The sequence below is a fragment of the Myotis yumanensis genome, unplaced genomic scaffold (genome assembly GCF_028538775.1).
Source record: "Myotis yumanensis isolate MYYU_CA2020_CCGP unplaced genomic scaffold, mMyoYum1.0.hap1 SCAF_5, whole genome shotgun sequence".
NCBI lineage: Eukaryota > Metazoa > Chordata > Mammalia > Chiroptera > Vespertilionidae > Myotis > Myotis yumanensis.
In genome coordinates, this window is record NW_027223756.1 from 86,322,340 (window position 1) to 86,342,069 (window position 19,730).

The 19,730-nt window shown below is 56.4% G+C and overlaps 2 protein-coding genes across 6 annotated transcripts; both read left to right on the forward strand.

Annotated features, from left to right (window-relative positions):
- Window positions 1-1,639: 1,639 nt before the first annotated feature.
- On the forward strand, window positions 1,640-14,188 carry GIPC1 (GIPC PDZ domain containing family member 1). 4 transcript variants are annotated; one of them, XM_070416164.1, is made up of 9 exons: window positions 1,640-1,737; window positions 3,965-4,016; window positions 7,018-7,105; window positions 10,617-10,937; window positions 11,604-11,789; window positions 11,879-12,059; window positions 12,826-12,938; window positions 13,207-13,288; window positions 13,401-14,188. In XM_070416164.1, exons 4-9 carry the CDS (start codon window positions 10,650-10,652, stop codon window positions 13,550-13,552), a joined length of 1,002 nt encoding a protein of 333 aa, XP_070272265.1. In that variant the 5' UTR covers window positions 1,640-1,737; window positions 3,965-4,016; window positions 7,018-7,105; window positions 10,617-10,649; the 3' UTR covers window positions 13,553-14,188. The 4 variants fall into 4 exon arrangements, with proteins under 4 accessions (XP_070272265.1, XP_070272267.1, XP_070272266.1 ...); XM_070416166.1 differs by lacking the exon at window positions 3,965-4,016 and having other exon boundaries at window positions 1,671-1,737; XM_070416165.1 differs by lacking the exon at window positions 1,640-1,737 and having other exon boundaries at window positions 4,016-4,101.
- Window positions 14,189-16,558: 2,370 nt separating this feature from the next.
- Window positions 16,559-19,409, forward strand: PTGER1 (prostaglandin E receptor 1). Of its 2 annotated transcripts, XM_070413982.1 has the most exons (3): window positions 16,559-16,639; window positions 17,484-18,445; window positions 19,050-19,409. In XM_070413982.1, exons 2-3 carry the CDS (start codon window positions 17,504-17,506, stop codon window positions 19,311-19,313), a joined length of 1,206 nt encoding a protein of 401 aa, XP_070270083.1. In that variant the 5' UTR covers window positions 16,559-16,639; window positions 17,484-17,503; the 3' UTR covers window positions 19,314-19,409. The 2 variants fall into 2 exon arrangements, with proteins under 2 accessions (XP_070270083.1, XP_070270082.1); XM_070413981.1 differs by having other exon boundaries at window positions 17,484-19,142.
- The last annotated feature ends 321 nt before the right edge of the window (window positions 19,410-19,730 follow it).

Below are 19,730 nucleotides of genomic sequence, written 5' to 3' on the forward strand. Positions count from 1 at the left end.
ATTCTGGCTAGTGACACTACTGTCCCTTTGGCCCTACATCCTGCCCTAGGGAGAATCTCGGATGCCAGGTGCAACCAGGACAGTGGGCACAGTCCCCCAGAAGGCACTGGGCCAGCTAAGGCAACTGATTGCTCAGCGGGAGTGGCAGAGGTCAGCAGAACAGGAAGAGGAGGACAATAGCTGAACCTGTTGCCATGGAGAGCTTGGTCTTTGCCAGCTGGGTGGGGCCGGACCAGCAGCCCTCAGCAGCTAAGCCCAGGGCCCACCCTCCCCTTTCACTTTGTCCCTCTGCTGGGTCCTGGTGTGGTTGTGATGCACAGTAGCTCACACTGGGGACCGAAAGACCCAGTCATTTAATCAGGCTTGAGCAGGGTCGTAGCGGTTAGAGGCCTCCAACAACTACAGTTTCCAGAACACACAGCGAGCTCCTGGTCTAGACCCAGCTGCCCAAGTGGCCCGCTTTGAAGTAGAACAAGGAAATCTCTTACCTGTCCTGAGAACTGAGTGTCCTGGCTTTTGCAAGATGCGTTTGTGTCTTTGTTTCTCGGATCTGCTCCCGCCTGAGCAATCCCGATTACAAGCCAAACCTGGAGATGGTGAGATTGATTACCTGGTCCTCTCACACACACATGCATGCTCTGTACGGGGTGGGGTGGCGGGTTGTTCACTGTCAGTTGGAGGAGACTGAGTCATTAAAAGGTCAGCTTGCTGAGGGCAGAGGCTTGGGTTGCCTGGGTGCCCTTGGTAATCTAGCACCTTGTATGTGCTCTCTAAATGTTTGCTGGTCTAACCAACAAGCGAACAGGACATCTTGCCCTTGTCTTCCATTCCATTGCATCCTTTCACACTGCTGTGCTAGCTCCTATCCTAAAGGACGTTATCTCTCTGTCCAGCCTCCAGGCCTTTGCACGCACTGTTTCCCTCTCCCTGGAGCACATTCAGCTTACTAGTCGGTGTGTCTGTAGAGATAGGACAGAGCCTGGCACCGACCAGGGGCACATTAAATATTTAATGAGTGAATGAATGAATGAATGAATGCCCTTGTCCTTTGTACACCCCAGGAAGCAGGGACACTCAGGACCCTCCCTATTCAGTTCAGTCCCCCGCCCGCCACCCTGGAATGAATGCATCTTTTTATCTGCTCCGAGGGCCAGGCTGGGGCAGGGGCAGGCCAGGCCAGGCCACGCGGAGAACTGGATTGGGGGCTGCCCTTGGCCCTTTCCCAGGCCTTCTAAAGGTACGCTTTTCGGGATGTTGAGAGTTTGCATTCTCTCCCCCAAACTCAGCCCCGGGCTCCCACGGCCAGTCCCCCGCTGGTTACACCCCGTCCCCCCCCGAGACACTCAACCCACAGCACGTGGCCCAGGGCCCCAGCTTCCCATTGGTAACTCGTCTCCTTCCTTCCCCTCGATTCGCCGGGGCCCAGCCTCAGCTCCCCCCTCCGCCGCCCTGCGGTGGTATAGCCCGCCGCGGCTTAGGCGGGGCGGGAAGGTCCACTGCGCTGCAGGGCAGGGGAGTCGGGAAGAGCCGGACGAGGCGGGATCCCTCTGGAATGTTTCGGTCGGCTCCACCCGACTCGTTGAAGCGCGGCGTGGATTGGCCAAGAGCTCCAGGAGGCCACTCTTGATTGGTCGGGCGCGGTCTCCGGCCCCGCCCCCCGTCCGAGGCTGCGGGAGAGGCCCCAGCCGGAGTTTGTGGAGGGCAGAGCCGGGCGCGCGCAGGGAGGCGGCGGCGCAGGTGAGTGGTCCCCGCAGGCGGGTCACGGCGCTGCCGCTGCGGGGACCTTGTCGTGAACTCGCGGGGATCCGGCCGATCGTACGGGGTGGGGCCGGCCCGATGGACGCGGCGGCCGGAGTCCGCTGGACTGGTAGGGGGATGCCTGAGGCCCCTTCCCAGCCGGGCGCCTCCCTCCCCATTCGGGGCAGGGGGCCTACGCTCCCCGCCGCTGGAATGGGTCTCCAGCCGCACCCTGCCCCTGCACCCCTCTGCACAGCCCCGTCCCGACGGGAACAGACGGGGGGTCGGTGTTTCCGAGCCCTACCCAGGCACCTCCCCGGAGCTGGCCGCGTCCCAATCCTCCAGGGCCCAGGCGGGGCTTGGGAAGGACCGGGTCCCGATCATAATAATGAAAAATATCACCCCGACCAGCATTAAGTGAACACTTAGTGTCAGGTATCTACCATGCAGACCACTAATTTAAACACCTCATGAGAGGTACTGTTACTTCTTTAAGGAGTGAAGTAGCAGACCCAGAGGTGGAGTGACTTGCCCAAGGTCGCACAGCTAGTAAGCGGCAGATCTGGGACTCGAACCCATACCTCAGAGGCCAGACTACATGGCTACATGTGCAGTGGCTTCATGGCTCAGATGTCCCTGAGCAGCTCCTCCACCTGCTGCTGCCTACCCCGCCCCCCACCCCCCCCCACACACACACCATACATACTATCTGGGCCACACCTGCTGGTCTTTGCTTTTCCCACACCCCCACACCTACCCCCCCAGAGTTCAGCAGACAGCAGCCTCTTAAGCAATAAGCTGTCCCCATGTTTCTTCTTCCCTCAGTGGGAAAGCAAGGCCGGACTATCTGGGTCCTGAGAATAGAGTGACATCTGCCGGGGAGAAAGGCAGGGGGCCAGGATGCTGGAGTCCCATGCCTGCTGGGTGCCCCTGGGAAGCCTGGGCCCATGCCAGGGCAGTAGGCGTTCTCCCCGGAAACACCCAGGAGCTGGTTTTTCAAGACTGAATCAGAGGCCTCCCGCCCTCCTCTCCAAAGCAATACCCTGCTGGACAGGGGAACCTGGGCGTGGTACCCCCTCTCCAGCTGAGCTTGTGTGAGTGAGCTCCCTTCCCTGCTTCCTGCCCCCCCCCCCCCCCCCCAGCCACAACCCCTTCCCCCCTCCGCCCCATTATAATTCTGTGTGGCTGTAGGGTTGCTAAGTTTCAGGCCTTTCACAGGGAAGAGAAGATGGGGATGCTGGAATTCCAGCTAACCCACTCAGTGCTGGGGCTGAAATTCTTCTTCTCTGGCCCTGTGTTCAGGTGTGAGGGGAGCCTGAGAACCAGGGGAGAGGGTGGCAGGTACCACCTCCACGGCATACGTGTTCTGAGGGTCGGGGCCTCAGATAGCACTCAGAATGAAGATACAAAATATATTCATTCATTCTACAAATATTTATTGAGCACCTACTCTGTGCCAGGCACTGTTCCTGGCACAGAGGATTCAATAGTAACAAGACAAAAATCTTGGGGAGCTGTCATTCTAGCAGGGGAATCAGACAGCAAACAAGCTAACAAGTAAAGAAGACACCTACAAAGGATGATAAGTGCTATGAATAAAATATGAGGGGGTGGCATGATAGAAACTCTGGACAAAGGGGGCTCTCAGAGGAGGTGACTTTAGAGCTGAGGCCTGAATGACAAAAAAGGAACCAGCCCTGCAAAGACCAGGCAGAGGGCACAGCCAGGGCAAAGGCTCTGAAGCTGGACCAAGCTTGGAATAGGGTGGCTGAGGCAGGAGATGCAGCCAAGGTGGCGATTCTGCGAGGCAAGGGTCACATTAAGAAAACTGTTGTAAAATTTGAGGCAGGGGGGTAACATGATCTGGTTTACATTTTAAAATAGAGACATGGAGTTAAATAACAGCCTGAGACTGGAAGACAAGAGTTCTGCCAGGGCAACATGTAATTAAGTTCATGGGCCTAAGCCGTCTGGACCCCAGGGGCAATTCTAAGATGGTGGGGCAAACTTGGGAGGCTGCCTGGAGGAGGTGGCCTAGAGTAGGCCTTGGCAGGCAGAGAGGACTGGAATGTTCCTGGGCAAGGCAAGGGAGGAGGCAATGTAATAACGACAATAATAATAGCAGCTTCCTTAAATTGAATGTCAGGGAAAGTGCTAAGCAGGTTACATGCATAATCTCTCTGAATCCCACAAGCACTCAGAGACAGGAATTCCGTTCATTTTTCAGATGAAACTGAGGCCCCTTCAAGTGAAGTGACTTGCCTACGGCTACACAGCTGGTAAGTGGCAAAGGTGGGATTTGAACCCAGGCCACCCTGCCTCTTCTGTCTTGGAAGGCAAAGTCATTAACCACCCACCTCACAGGTGAGGACACGCAGCCATCCCAAACCAGGGTAGTGAGTGTGGGCAAAAAGAATAAGGAGGTTGAGGATATTCACCAGCATTTATAGTGTGTGCCAGGAACTGTTCCTGGCACATGTAGGGTTTCCTTAGAACTCAGAGAGCTTGAGATACTTGCCCCAGGCCACACAGCTATGAAGTGGGGAGGCCAGATTTCAGACTCAAGCCCTTAGCATTCTGCCTTCCAGTGTATGGAGGGGAATCAGAGGAGGTGATGATGAGTATTTTTTTTTTAATATATTTTATTGATTTTTTACAGAGAGGAAGGGAGAGGGATAGAGAGTTAGAAACATCGATGAGAGAGAAACATCGATCAGCTGCCTCCTGCACACGCCCCACTGGGGATGTGCCCGCAACCAAGGTACATGCCCTTGACTGGAATCGAACCTGGGACCCTTGAGTCCGCAGGCCGACTGACGCTCTATCCACTGAGCCAAACCAGTTAGGGCATGATGATGAGTATTTTTATTTTTAATCATTGAGTGTAATAAAATAACTTGAGACAGTAATGGTTTATCCCAGTGGTCGGCAAACCGCGGCTCTCGAGCCACATGGGGCTCTTTGGCCCCTTGAGTGTGGCTCTTCCACAAAATACCACCACGGGCGCACACGTACAGTGCGATTGAAACTTCGTGGCCCATGCGCAGAAGTAGGTTTTCGGCCTGGGCGAGTCTATTTTGAAGAAGTGGCGTTAGAAGAAGTGGGGGGTGTCAGTTGGTCGGGCAACAGGAGACATGGCACAGGCAGGCTGCGGGATACACAGCTCGGGGGAGGCTCACGATTCATGCACGAGTTGAGGATGGGAGAGTTGGAAGAGGTTGACCTCAGTGAACGTACCTCAATCAGATTGAGGACGTTTTTAGCAAAGGCCAGTTTAGGAGTACCCTAATTAAGTTAATAACAATGTACCTACCTATATAGTTTAAGTTTAAAAAATTTGGCTCTCAAAAGAAATTTCAATTGTCGTACTGTTGATATTTGGCTCTGTTGACTAATGACTTTGCTGACCACTGGTTTATCCATTCAGAATTTATTTTTTGTCAAATATTCAGTTAGTGCCTACTGTGTGCTAGATCCAATGATGGGTACTATCAATGAAGTAACCAATAAAAGACTAGTATTAAGCCCTGGTCGGTTTGGCTCAGTGGATGGAGCGTTGGCCTGCGGACTGAAGGGTCCCAGGTTCAGTTCTGGTCAAGGGCATGTACCTTGGTTGCGGGCTCATCCCCAGGAGGGGGCGTGCAGGAGGCAGCTGGTCGATGTTTCTCTCCCATCCATGTTTCTAACTCTCTATCCCTCTCCCATCCTCTCTGTAAAGAATCAATAAAATATATTTTTTTTAAAAAGAATAGTATTAAGGATATATAGTATTAGTATCCAGAATATATAAAGAGTTCCCACAAATCAATAAGAAAAAAAGACAAGCTGTGTAATAATTTATGTATTTATTTTAATGCTTCATGAAGAAAGTTTTATTTATTTGTTTACTTTTTAAAATATGTTTTTATTTATTATTTTATTTATTTATTTATTCTAAAAATATATTGTTATTGATTTCAGAGAGGAAGGGAGAGGGAAAAAGAGATAGAAACATCAATGATGGCCCTGGCCGGCTTGGATCAGTGGATAGAGCATCGGCCTGCAGACTGAAGGGTCCCAGGTTCGATTCCAGCAAAGGACACATACCTGGGTTGTAGACTCAATCCCCAGTAGGGGGCGTGCAGGAGGCAGCTGACCAATGATTCTCTCTCATCATTGATGTTTCTATCTCTCCTCCCTTCCTCTCTGAAATCAATAAAGAAATATATATATATTTTTTAAAAAGAAACATCAATGATGAGAGAAAACCATTGATCAGCTGCCTCCTGCATGCCCCCCACTGGAGATCAAGCCCGCAACCCGTGCATGTGCCCTGACTGGGAATTGAACCAATGACCTGTTGGTGCATAGGAGGATGCTCAATCCACTAAGCCATACCAGCCGGGCTGTGTAATTATTTTTAAATGGGCAAAGACTGCCCTAACCGGTTTGGCTCAGTGGATAGAGCGTTGGTCTGCGGACTGAAGGGTCCCAGGTTCGATTCCAGTCAAGGGCATGTACCTTGGTTACGGGCACATTCACAGTAGGGGGTGTGCAGGAGGCAAGTAACAAAAAGGCAAATCTAAGTGGTTAATAAATGTATTAAAAGGTATTCAGCATCATTGATTATGAGGAGAGTGGGGGGAAAAAACACACACAAAAAGGTAGAGATACAATACCTGTCTCCATGGATGATGAAGCACCTGCCCTGTGCCCAGGCAGGTGCTGACAAGCAAGGGATAGGGGACCATAGAGGTGGGGCCTGTGTTTTTGCTGGGGGGACAGGACCCTCTTGAGGGCAGAGACTACGCCTGTGCCTCTTTGTCTCCCCAGAGCCAGGCATAGAATCTGATGGGCTGGTGAATATTAGGATAAATCATTCAACAAATATTTATTGAGCACCTGCTATGTGTCAGGCACTGGTCTCTGCACTGAGAATATAGGTATGAATAAGACAGAATTCCCTGCCCTTTTAGAACACAGATAATGAACAAGCTAAATGGATGAAATATATTTTCCACCTGAAAGATGTGAGAGTGATTTATGTGGATACCAGGGAGCACAGCCAGGGCAAAGGCCCTGAGGCAGGACTATGCCTAATGTGTTGGGTCGAGGCCTCTGTGACAGGAGGGAGTGAGCGAGGGGGAGAGTAGGAGGAGGTGAGGGCAAGGAGGTAACGGGAGGAGGGGCAGATATTTGGGGCTCATGGGCTGAGGGGAGAACATTGACTTTTATTCTGAGTTAGGTGCCCTGGGAGGGTTCAGAGCAGAGGACAGATATGATCTGGCTTATGTTTTACAGGATCACTCTGGCTACTGTGTTGACAAGAGACTGTGGGGGGCAAGGGTAGAAGCTGGAAAACCTGGAGGAGGCAACTGCACTCGTCTAGGTGAGTGATGATGGGGCTGGACCAGGTGATACTGGAGGAGGGGTTGGAGAATAGATGAATGAATGAACGAATGAATGAATGGATGCATGAGGATGGGTGCATCCCACTGGGCTCAACTGAATCTAGGACAGCTCCCTGAAGGGAGGGAAGGAAGTCTTTTACACAGAAAAATATAATTTGGTTTCATTTGATCCTCACCACAACCTGGCCAGGGATAAAATGTCCCCATCTGCAGGCCAAGCATCTGAGGCCCAGGAAAGTAGTGCCGCTTAGGGGACAGCTTTATGGTTATTAACTTGGGCTTGGGAGTCAGACCTGAGGATGCAGCCAGCCTCCGTGACTTTGGACATGTGACTGAAAAATGAAATCTGAATTCTTTCCCAGTCTATAAGGCCCTGCACAGTCAGCTAATGTCCCCTCTTTTACTTTCCCTCTTCATACCCTCCCATTGCTTACTCCGCTCCATCTCCACTGGTCTCTGGCTGATCTATGAGTCTCCTCAGAACCCGCCATGGCTGCTACCTCACTCAAAGCAAAAGCCCAAGTCCTTCTTGCAGCCCACAAGGCCCTCCTATGTATGCCTGTCACCTCCTTACCTCTCCTCCTCCTGTTCTCCCCCTTACTCACTCTGTTCCAACTACACAGGCCTCCTTATTGTTACTCAGACATGCCCAGCACTTCAGGGGCTCTGTATTGGCTGTTCCCTCTGTCTGGAATGTTCTTGCCTCACATCCTCGTGTGGATGCTTCTTCCCATCAGTCAAGTCTCAGATTCAGCTTCACCTGCTCAGAGAGGCCCTCCCTGACCTGGTTTATAGACCTTTTCTTGTTTTATTGTCTTCATGGGACTATTAGAAGTTATATTAGCTACACCTCTCCTCTGAATGAATGCTTCTGGGCAGCACAACAGGGCCCCATTTAGCCAGGATACGCCTAGGAGTGAACTGGGAAAAGGCAGCCCTTCCTCCTAGCACACACATCACCACACCAGGGAATAACTGTGTAACTGCACGTGGTGGCCCAAGCCAGGGACCTTGCTTATTGAAGGAAGTATCTGAAATGGTGTATGGATTATTGTAAATACCCCAAAAATATTGTTTGACGGGAGGGAGAGGGGAGTAAGGGAGACAGTGCGGGGAGAGAAGAAAGAAAAATATTCTATCAATCCTGACAGGTTGTGCCTCAGGAACAAACAACTTAGTGGCTGAACAAAAATCTTAGTGGTCAAACTCAACAAAGGTTTAATTTTCATTCCTGCTCCGTGTCCATTGCAGCTTGTTGGGAAGTTCCACTCACTGTAGTCACGTAGGGCCTGGCCTGATGGAGCCACCACCATTTCATTTGTGGCTGGTCACCCTGCCAGGGAGAAATAGACCTCTGGAGGCTCTCACTCTAGTAATTAAACACTTCAGTTCAGAAATGTCACGTGTTACTTCCTCCCACAACTCACTGTCCAGAACTAGTGACATGTCTGCCCAATCGTAAGGGTCTGTAAGTGCCCTCTGCCTATGTGCTCTGAAGGGAGGGCCAGAAATTTTTTGTATAGCACTAATGACTGCAACTGATCCTATATAATAAAAGCCCAGCAACTGAAACTGTGGAACGACCAGAGACTAAAACAACCATGGCCGCCCCTGCCCCCTGGCCAGCCACCCCCCCAGCGAGCGGTTAGGGGCAATCAAGCAGGCAGGTGAGCAGTTAGGAGCGATCAGGGAGGCAGAGGTGGTTAGGGGTGATCAGGGAGGCAGGCAGAGTGGTTAGGGGCCAGCAGTCCCAGATTGTGAGAGGGATGTCCAACTGCTGGTTTAGGCCCCATCTGCGGGATCCTAAACTGACAGTCGGACATCCCCTGAGGGGTCCCAGATTTTGAAAGGGTGCAGGCCAGGCTAAGGGATCCCTTCCCCTGCTTCCATCCACAAATTTCATGCACTGGGCCTCTAGTAGAAAAATAAAGAGGGCCCTAGCTGGTTTGGCTCGGTGGATAGAGCGTCTGCCTGCGGACCAAAGGGTCCCAGGTTCGATTCCAGTCGAGGGCACATGCCTGGGGTTGCAGGCTCGATCCCCAATAGGGGGCGTGCAGGAGGCAGCCAATCAATGATTCTCTCTCATCATTGATGTTTCTATCTCTCTCTCCCTCTCCCTTTCTCTCTGAAATTAATAAAAATATATTTTAAAAAATACATTAAAAAGAAAAATAAAGAGGAATTCGACCACTCTGGGCCTCCATTTCTCATCCGTTAAATGGGTGTAATCATCTATAACAGTGGTGCTCAACCTTGGCTGCACATTAGAATCACCTGGGAATCTTTTTAAAATCCTGATTTCTGGGCCTCATCCTCCGGAAATTCTGTTTCTTTGTTACTAATGTTGTGGCCCCACCCCATAACAAAGAAACAGAATTTCTGGAGGATGAGGCCCAGAAATCAGGATTTTAAAAAGATTCCCAGCCAAAACCAGTTTGGCTCAGTGGATGGAGCGTCGGCCTGCAGACTGAAAGGTCCCAGGTTCGATTCTGGTCAAGGGCATGTACCTGGGTTGCGGGCACATCCCCAGTGGGGAGTGTGCAGGAGGCAGCTGATCGATGTTTCTCTCTCATCGATGTTTCTGACTCTCTATCTCTCTCCCTTCCTCTGTAAAAAATCAATAAAATATATTTTAAAAAAATGATTTCCAGGTGATTCTAATGTGCAGCCAAGGTTGAGAACCACTAATCTATAATAATAAAAGCGTAATATGCTAATTAGACCAGACAGCCAAACGACCTTCTGGACGTCCTTCCAGACAAAGCCGCAGTGGCAGGGGCAGGGGCAGAGGCAGTTAGGAGCAATCAGGCAGGCAGGCAAGCAGTTAGGGGTGATCAGGTAGGCAGGTGAGCAGTTAGGGGTGATCAGGCAGGCAGGCAGAGTGGTTAGGGGTGATCAGGTAGGCAGGCAGAGTGGTTAGGAGTGACCAGGCAGGCAGAATGCTTAGGAGTGATCAGGCAGGTAGGCGAGCAGTTAGGGCCATCGGGCAGGCAGGCAGGCAGAGTGGTTAGGGGTGATCAGGTAGGCAGGCAGAGTAGTTAGGGGCGATCAGGTAGGCAGACAGAGTGGTTAGGGGTGATGAGTCAGGCAGACAGAGTTGTTAAGGGCGATCAGGCAGGTGAGCAGTTAGGAGCCAGTGGTCCCGGATTACGAGAGGGATGTCCGAGAGGTCCCAGATTGCAAGAGGGTGCAGGCCGGGCTGAGGGGACCCCTCCCCCTCGCACAAATTTCTTGCACCAGGCCTCTAGTAACATAACATGATCCCTACATCACAATGCAGTGTAACAGTTAAGTAAGGTCATGGAGCAGTTAGCATGGGGTTATATAGATATTAGCTGCTAATATTATGTATGAGTATGAAAGTGCTGGGGCCAGGGATTTGAACTGAAGCCACTCTGTTCTCTGTCATTGGGCCTGTAGGTGCTAATGGTGGCGAACAATGTCCTGGGGCCACTGCGCAGGTCCTAAACCCACTTTCTCACCCTGCAGATCTCCTGGGCGTGCTCCCTCTTCCCGCTGCTCATGCCACTGGGACTGGGGCGGCGGAAAAAGGCGCCACCTCTGGTGGAAAATGAAGAAGCTGAGCCAGGCCGTGGTGGGCTGGGTGTGGAGGAGCCGGGGCCCCTGGGTGGAGGTGGGGTAGGGGGGCCCCAAATGGGCTTGCCTCCCCCTCCCCCGGCCCTGCGGCCCCGCCTTGTGTTCCACACCCAGCTGGCCCACGGCAGTCCCACTGGTCGCATCGAGGGCTTTACCAATGTCAAGGAGCTGTATGGCAAGATCGCGGAGGCCTTCCGGCTGCCCCCTGCCGAGGTACACATCAGGGAGTCCCGGGGTTCTGACGGTGGGCTGGAGGCCTGGACGTGCATTCTGGTCCTGAACTGTGGCTCAGTGCCAAAGCCGCAGATGCGGAGGCCTATGCCAGACGGAATGATGGGGAACTGGAGACCCGGGCTGGATGCTGAGTTTTCATCAGGTATTGGGACACCTATGCCCGAGTGGATTATGGGAACTGATGTCCAGGACTGGATGCTGCATTCTCATCATGCATTGAGAGGCTTGCACCCCAGTGGATTGTGGGGGCTGGAGGTCCGGTGCAAGATTCACTTCTCCACGATGCATAGAGAGGCCTGACCCCAAGGACTTTGACACAAGGAAAGAGGACAGGAGGGACTGAGCAAGAAGTAGCCACAGGGGTCTCAGTAGGCTGGGTGGGTGTCTGTGCCCTTCATGCATTCCACAAGCATGTACTACGCACCCACCGTGGGCCGGGCTCTGTGCCCTGGAACCGGCAGGGAGATTTTTGCTAGGACAGAAATTTCAGCCCTAGCTGAGCTGACATCCCAGTGGGGCCCTGCCCTGGCTCCTGGAGTGGTCAGGCACTGGGGTGGGGACCCCCAGGCCTTTCCAGAATCTCTTTCCTTCTTCCTCAAAGGACGAGGGAGGGAGGTGAGAGCTAAGTGTCTCCTACCTCTGCAGGTGATGTTCTGCACCCTCAACACCCACAAAGTGGACATGGACAAGCTCCTGGGGGGCCAGATTGGGCTGGAAGACTTCATCTTTGCCCATGTCAAGGGGCAGCGTAAGGAGGTGGAGGTGTTCAAGTCGGAGGAGGCGCTGGGCCTCACTATCACGGACAACGGGGCTGGCTACGCCTTCATCAAGGTGCCTGAGGGTTGTGTGTGTGTGTGTGGGGGGGGTTGGCCATAGGTCTGGGGGCGGAGCCACAGGGCTGACAGCTCCTCTCTCCTCAGCGCATCAAGGAGGGCAGCGTCATTGACCACATCCAGCTCATTAGCGTGGGCGACATGATCGAGGCCATCAACGGGCAGAGCCTGCTGGGCTGTCGGCACTACGAGGTGGCCCGGCTGCTCAAGGAGCTGCCCCGAGGACGCACCTTCACACTGAAGCTCACGGAGCCCCGCAAAGCTTTTGGTGAGGAGCTGCTGCTTGGACCACCCAATGTACTTGGGTCCGGGCTGCAGTGCCACGAGCCACCAGAAGGTGGCGCCCCAAGCCCAGCAGGCCTAATTGGAAAGAGGGACAGCTCCGCCTTGCCTTGGGGAGGGGGGTGCTGGCCCTCCGCCCAGCCTGGGAGGAGGGTGGGGACGAGGAGGAAGTTGCCCCCGCATCCAGCTTCCAGGAGCCATTAGCCCAGCCAAGCGCCCCCAACCCTGGCCAGCTCCCCCAACCCCCCCAGCCCCTATAAGCCAGGCTTGGCTGCCCTGTGCCAGCCCCCCCACACTTTCCAGTTTGGCTTCACTAACTCTCAGGAATGGGCTCCAGGCCCCTAAGGTGGGGGTGGGGGACTCTGAAACACTTCCCCAAGCAGCTAGGGCTGGTCCGTGGCCCAGCAGCTATTATGCCCCTCCCTCCCTCCCCCCAATGACCCTGGGGAAAGCAGCTAGAGATCAAGGCCCCATCCCCTTCCTGTCCCTTGGGCCCTGGGAGAGATGTGGTCCCCTTTAATGTCCCTTTTAGCCGTTTCCATTCCCAGCCCCTGGCTGCCCCTCTCCCACCCATGCCAAGCCTGTCAGGAATCCTGCCCTCCTGGGGTCACCTCAGCCCCCAACTGCCCCTGGAGCCTGCAGGAGCTTGGAAAGGTAGAGGGGAGTGTCTAAGACCAGGATGTCTTGGTTCCTGTCCAGAACATGCTGGAATTGGGCTTCCCCCACTCTCACACCTCCCCTGCCTTCCGCAGACATGATCAGCATGCGTTCAGGAGGTGGCCGTCCTGGCTCCGGCCCCCAGCTGGGCACTGGCAGAGGGACTCTCCGGCTCCGATCCCGGGGCCCTGCCACTGTAGAGGATCTGGTGAGTGTTCCAGCTGGGCTCCAGGCACTGGATTCAAACCCACCTCTGCCTCCTCCCAGCTCTAGGACCCTTCTTGTTGGCCTTATTGGTTTCCTTGTCTGTAAAATGGGGGGGATAATAATACTGATAATGTCGGGGTTGTCCTGAGAATGAACTGAGGGTTAATATAGATAAAGTGGCAAAAAGAGACCTGGCACTTAGTAAATACAATTAGAGTTATGTTTACATTATTATGATGCCCCTGTCCCTCCTCCCACCCCACCTCCAGCCCTCGGCCTTTGAGGAGAAGGCAATTGAGAAAGTAGATGACCTGCTGGAGAGTTACATGGGCATCAGGGACACAGAGTTGGGTGAGTGCTTGGCGTTTGAATCTGGGAGGGGTGGGAGTCTGGGGGAGGAGGCTTCCAGGTCCTGTGGACTGGGTCTGCCCTGACCACCTCCATTCTGCTCCCCCACCCCCAGCGGCCACCATGGTAGAGCTTGGGAAGGACAAGAGGAATCCAGACGAGCTGGCCGAGGCCCTGGATGAGCGGCTTGGTGACTTTGCCTTTCCTGATGAGTTCGTCTTTGACGTCTGGGGTGCCATTGGGGACGCCAAGGTCGGCCGATACTAGGACTCCCACTGGACCTTGCGATGACCTGAGCCGGGCCTGGTGGGAGCCCCTGGGGTGGGGGCACCACCGCCCAGGCTCCGCCATCCGGCTCAGCCTGGCCCTGGCCCTGGCCCAGCAGTCCCAGGATGTGGCGTGGAGGTGGGGCTGAGCCTCTGCCCCACTCCAATCGGTACCACTCCTCCCTAATTCCCAGCCTGGCTGGGGTCCCAGCTACCCCCCTACTCCCACCCTGTTCCCCACCTACCTCAGCCAGATCAGGCTCTGGGAGAGACCAGCCAGATTGGGCAGCCAGACCCCGCCCGCAACACTTTCCACATCAGCGGCCAAACTGGTCCCTCTATCTCCCTGCGGCCTCGGGTTCTGTTTGGGGGTCCTGACCTCCCTGGTTTCCTGACATAAGGAATTCAAAAGGGGGAGCGTCCCCCTCAGCAAATGCAATAATCCCCCCTCCCGCCATTCCTCCAGAGGAGCTCCCTACCTCTGCATTTGAAACACAAGACTGCTGTGAACCCCCACCTCCCCACCCCACTCCTATGTCTCCCTCAGCCCAGCCCTGGACAGACAGGGCATGAGGAATGATGGCGGTGGGCTTTTGTATCTGAATTTGCTGTCGAACATAAAGACTCTGCTGTTGGACCTGTCTGGTGGCCTTGAAGTGAGAGTGTGGGATGGGCCCAGGCTGGGAAAAAATGTAGCAGCTGAAATCCATCCTCCCCTGGCTCCAAATTGAATTAGGAGCTGGCCCTGGCTGCCCGCCCCCTCCCACCCGTTCCGCCTGATGAGGCTTCTGGCTGTGCGCCACCAGGCTTCCAGGCAAGGCCTGAGCTTTTTGGCCTACTGAGGGTTCAAGTCTTGCTCCCTTTTGAACAGTGCCTCCTGCCACCCCAGCCTGATGTGAACAGTGGGCACAAGGCTGCTGGCTACAGCCCAGGGTGGTGGGAAGCACCAGGGCCAGGAGGTGTGGAAGCCTGGCTTGGAAAAAGAAAGCTGGCGGGGAGTGGGCTCAACCGGCCTCAGGCCCGCTGGGGGCTGGGGCAAGTGCTATGGGGAGGAGCCCATCCCTGAAGCTCGGGGAGCAGCCATGATGCCGCCACACACCACCTGACTGGACATGCAGGGTCTGCGGGTGTCCGCGGCAGGCCATGCTGTGCACTGGACAGAAACCCGGCCTGCTTGTTTTGACAACCCTCTTCACCCTCAAGGATTTAAGGGGGATCTGGGACGGGGGTGGGGCGGGACCCTGGCCAGACCAGGAGGGAAGAGCCAGGATTGAAGGGAGGGGAGCCAGCTAGGCTGGAGGTCTCTCCAGGAATGTTGGGGGGAGTGAGCCAAGAGGGGAAATGTGAGCCCAGTCCACTCCCCATTTCCACTGGGTGGGCACTTGGCCTCCAAGGTGGGGGAAGTGGGAGTGCTGCTGAGATGGGGGTGCATGGCTGTATTCTCTGGTGGGGCAGGGGTAGCCGTTGTCAGGGTTACTCCGTGCATTCCTGGGCACCTGGAGGTGTTTCATGTGTCCGTACCACTAGGAGCCTTCTACTGAAAGGGTGTGTCTCAGTGTTGAGAGGACTGTGTATCTGTGTTGATGATTTGTGACTGTATTGAGGTGTTTGTGCGTATAAATGGCAGTGTCTACATAGAGTGTGGGTATGTGACTAGAACTGTGAGCATGTGTGTGTCTAGATCAGGGGTGGGCAAACTTTTTGACTCGAGGGCCACAATGGGTTCTTAAACTGGACCGGAGGGCCGGAACAAAAGCATGGATGGAGTGTTTGTGTGAACTAATATAAATTCAAAGTAAACATCATTGCATAAAAGGGTACGGTCTTTTTTTTTTTTTTTAGTTTTATTCATTTCAAACGGGCCGAATCCGGCCCGCGGGCCATAGTTTGGCCACGGCTGGTCTAGATGTTCCTATTTCTAGGGTAGGGGGTGACCAGCAAGATCTCGGGGAGTCCAGGGCGTTGCAACTCCTTGTGTTTCGGGTGTGGAGTGTGACTTGGACTGTTAGGGGGTATCTGAGTGATATGGATATGGCTGGGGGGCGGTATCAGTGAAGGATATCAGGGGCTGTATTTCAGGGTGTTGAGAAAAATGGCCAGTGTTAGAGTCAGTTACTATGGGGATGTCTCTGGTGCTGGGGGTGCAAATGCCTTAGTGAGTTCAGGGGTGTGATGATGGCTGACTCCAAGGCTCTGAGGAATGTGGCTGGCTGGGGACAGGCCAAGATGGTGGCTGGTCTCAGGGTGTTAGGGGATATGATAGTGTGTCTTCAGGTGTGAGACTGTGTCCCTACTTCTCAGGGCAGGAGGTGAGGCTGCAGCTGTGTGTCCACAGGTGTGTCCCTCACCACATCCTGAAGCGGGATCTACTAGTAGGAGAGCCCCCTGGTCACTGGGCCTCGTCCTCCTCCCCTCCAGGGATCTGACTCCCTGCTGCCCTGGCCTGGGCTTTAAGCCCCTGTGTAAATAGTGGGCGGATCTCCTGGCCTGGCTGGGCCTGACCCAAGCTAGTCCACCCAAGGCACTGCCCACCACCCACCCAACATCCATGAAGGCTCTGGCAGGGCAAAGGAGTGCTGCTGCCCCCACAAGGGCTAGCCCCCCAACCTTGCAGCCCCCATGGGTGTAGCAGCACCCCCTGCAGCCGCCCCAGCCGGCCCCTGGCGACGCTCACATTTTCCAGTGTTTAGATTTTATCCGCTTTATTAATGAGGCAGGCGAGAGGCCCAAGCCTGGGGGAAAGGGGGGTGCTCCTGCCCTACCAAGAGGAGGGGGTCACGGGGCGGGGGCAGGACAGCTCCATGGGAGCCCCCCTTCCTCTAAGGGGAGCTGGGGCCCAAAGTGGCCCCTACCCATTGCCAGAGTGCAGAGAGGGGGGTCTCTGCCCCCCCCCAGGCCCCTCAATGGGCTGGTGCTGGGTGGAGCAGCCCCTGGAGGCCTGAGTGGGCAGCCAGAGGAGGCAGGGAGCCGCGAGGAGCCGCCCCTGTAGGAAGGGAGGGAGGGAGCGGCCTGCCGGAGAGCTGGAGCGCAGCGGACAGCGGGGACTGAGAAGCAGGCGATGGGGACCTGGTGTTCCAGGCACCACCAGGTAAGAAGACTGGGGTGCAAGGATCTCAGGTGGGGCTGGAGGGCACAGAAGGATGGGGCCATGGTTCCTCTACCTGTTCATCCTGTTCTCAGCCCTATCTGTCCTGGTTGCTCTTAACCATCTGTCCCTTCTCCTTTTCCTTCTGGCCCAGGGGGCAGTAATGCCCTCTCAGCCCTCACCACTGGATATCAAGGGAGGGGTGGTCCTGGGTCAGCCTGAGGCCTCTGGGGCAGGGACGTGGACTGGCGGGAGTGGAAGCCTGGGGCATCCTGGGTGAGGTAGCTGTGGTCGGGTAGGGCCTGAGTGAGAGGGAGACAGCAATGGAGCTCAGAGATGGGAATGTGGGGGACAGAGATGGGGCCATGGCGACAGAGACAGTGCAGTGGGGAGAGAGGGGCCCACAGTTGCAGAGGTGGAGCTGTGGGCATCAAGGATGGGACTGGAGTAGAGGTGACATGATGAGGGCTGTCCGAGATGGGGCAGTGGGGTCATGTGGAGCCCTAGGATCAGAAATGGGCCCATGAATATCAGATGGGGCAGGGGACCAGGAATTTGCTATGATGTAAATGGGAGATGGGTCTATGAGACCCAGAGGCTATGATAGACCAGGGGGCTGGGGCCAGGGAAGCCACAGTGAACCGGGAAGTAGGCAGTGAGGCAGAGTGGGGCTGGGAGCAAGAGCTGGGGGGGAAAGAGGAGAGGAGGAGTCAGGAACTGGGCACCAGGGTCTTTGGAGTTGCCATGGGGTCACTTGGGCCCTAATGACCCAAAAAGGGACCATCAGCTGGTCCCAGTGGGCGCTGTGCCCTGGGCCAGCCTCAACTTGCCCTCCTCTTCTCCCCAGCCCCACCCCCAGCACCTGACATGAACCCCTACGGGCCCCTCAACCTGAGCCTGGTGGGCGAGGCGACCACGTGTATTGCACCTGTGGCCCCCAACGCATCCACTGGGCCACCGCCGGGCATCGGGGGCGCATCACCAGCGCTGCCCATCTTCTCCATGACGCTGGGCGCGGTGTCCAATTTGCTGGCACTGGCGCTGCTTGCGCAGGCCCTGGGTCGCATGCGGCGCCGCCGCTCGGCGGCCACCTTCCTGCTGTTCGTCGCCAGCCTGCTGGCCACCGACCTGGCTGGCCATGTGATCCCGGGGGCACTGGTGCTGCGCCTGTACGCCGCGGGGCGCCCGCCGGCCGGAGGCGCCTGCCACTTTCTGGGTGGCTGCATGGTCTTCTTTGGCCTGTGCCCACTGCTGCTGGGCTGTGGCATGGCGGTGGAGCGCTGTGTGGGGGTTACGCGGCCCCTGCTGCACGCCGCGCACGTCTCGGTGGCCCGCGCTCGCCTTGTACTGGCCGCGCTGGCCGCCGTGGCCTTGGCCGTGGCTCTGCTGCCCCTGGTGCGCGTGGGCCGCTACGAGCTGCAGTACCCCGGCACGTGGTGCTTCATCGGCCTGGGCCCGGCGGGCGGCTGGGGCCAGGCACTGCTCGCCGGCCTTTTCGCCGGCCTCGGCCTGGCCGCGCTGCTCGCCGCGCTCGTGTGCAACACGCTCAGCGGCCTGGCCCTGCTGCGCGCCCGCTGGCGACGCCGCTCGCGACCGCCATCCCGGACCTCAGGCCCCGACAGCCGCCGGCGATGGGGTGGGCGCGGATTCCGCTCGGCCTCCGCCTCCTCCGTCGCTTCGGCCTCCGCTGCCCCCAGCGGCATCCTGGGCCGTGGCTCAACGCGTAGAGCCCGCGCCCACGACGTGGAGATGGTGGGCCAGCTCGTGGGCATCATGGTGGTGTCGTGCATCTGCTGGAGCCCGCTGCTGGTGAGGGGCGCACCGGCCCCTTCAGCCAAGTTCTTCCTGCTCCCGCCTGGGCCCCTACTACCTTTTCCATCCGAGGATATTCCTGTCCTCTCTCTCTTCCCCAGCCAGAGTCCCGCCCCCTTCAAGCCCCACCTGTCAAGAAAGCCCTCCCTTTGCCCTTTCCCTGACGTCCACGCCTCCTCCAAGCCCCCTGATCTTACTCCTTCTTGGGGTCTTCGTAGTTCACCCCAACCCCACAAGCTTCCTCCCCAGCCGCACACCTCTAGGCCCTGACACTCCATTCTCTGGCTCCGCCCCCCTCCCCCCGCCCTCCCCATACACCGTTTTTCTTCTTCCCTTCAGCCCTCTGCCCTTTGGGACACCTGGGATTTCTCTTCTTTCTAGTCCGAGCCCCACTCAATGAAGGCCTTTGCTTCTCCGCGTCCTTTGAGGTCCCGCTTCTTCACCGATCTTTCCATAGCTCCTTTTCACGAAGACACCCATTTTCCTCCGTGACGCTCACAACCCCCTTACCTTCCAGTCAAGCTCCCATCCATCCCAGCCCCACCCATCGCTGGGCCCCTTCTGACAACCACTCCACCGCTCACAGCGGCTTCTCCCACAGGTGTTGGTGGTATTGGCCGTTGGGGGCTGGGGCTCCAGCTCCCTGCAGCGGCCGCTGTTTATGGCCGTGCGCCTCGCCTCGTGGAACCAGATCCTGGACCCCTGGGTGTATATCCTGCTGCGCCAAGCCGTGCTGCGCCAACTGCTTCGCCTCCTGCCCCGGAGGCCCGGCGCCAAGGGCAGCCCCGCGCTGGGTCTAACCAGAAGCACCTGGGAGGCCAGCTCGCTGCGCAGCTCCCGGCACAGTGGCCTCAGCCACTTCTAGGCACACCCGGAGGCCCAGCAACTAAGCCGGAGCACTCCATGCCGGGCAAGGTCCGCAGCGCGGAGCCTTCGAGGAATAAAGCCATTTTGCGGACCAGCCCAGGGCGGTGTGTCCCGTTGGTGCTACAGCACGCGTGTGGCCGCTGGGGGGTGGCAGAGGCCCGGGGCGCTCCTCCGGCGGTGCAGCTCCGGAACTGGCCACGCGGGGGCCCAGGCCGCCTGACGCGGAGCCGGAGCCGCCGGAGCATGCGCAGAGTGCTTCGACCGCAGCCCCAGGATCCAGGCTCGAGTGGGAACAGTGAGGGTGGTGGAGCGCTTCTGGCCCTGCCGCTGCCAGGACGGACTCCCGCAGCCATTCGCCCACGGGGGCTCTGAGCTCCCCTAACACAGCCCCAAGGCTGTACCCCCAAGCCACGCC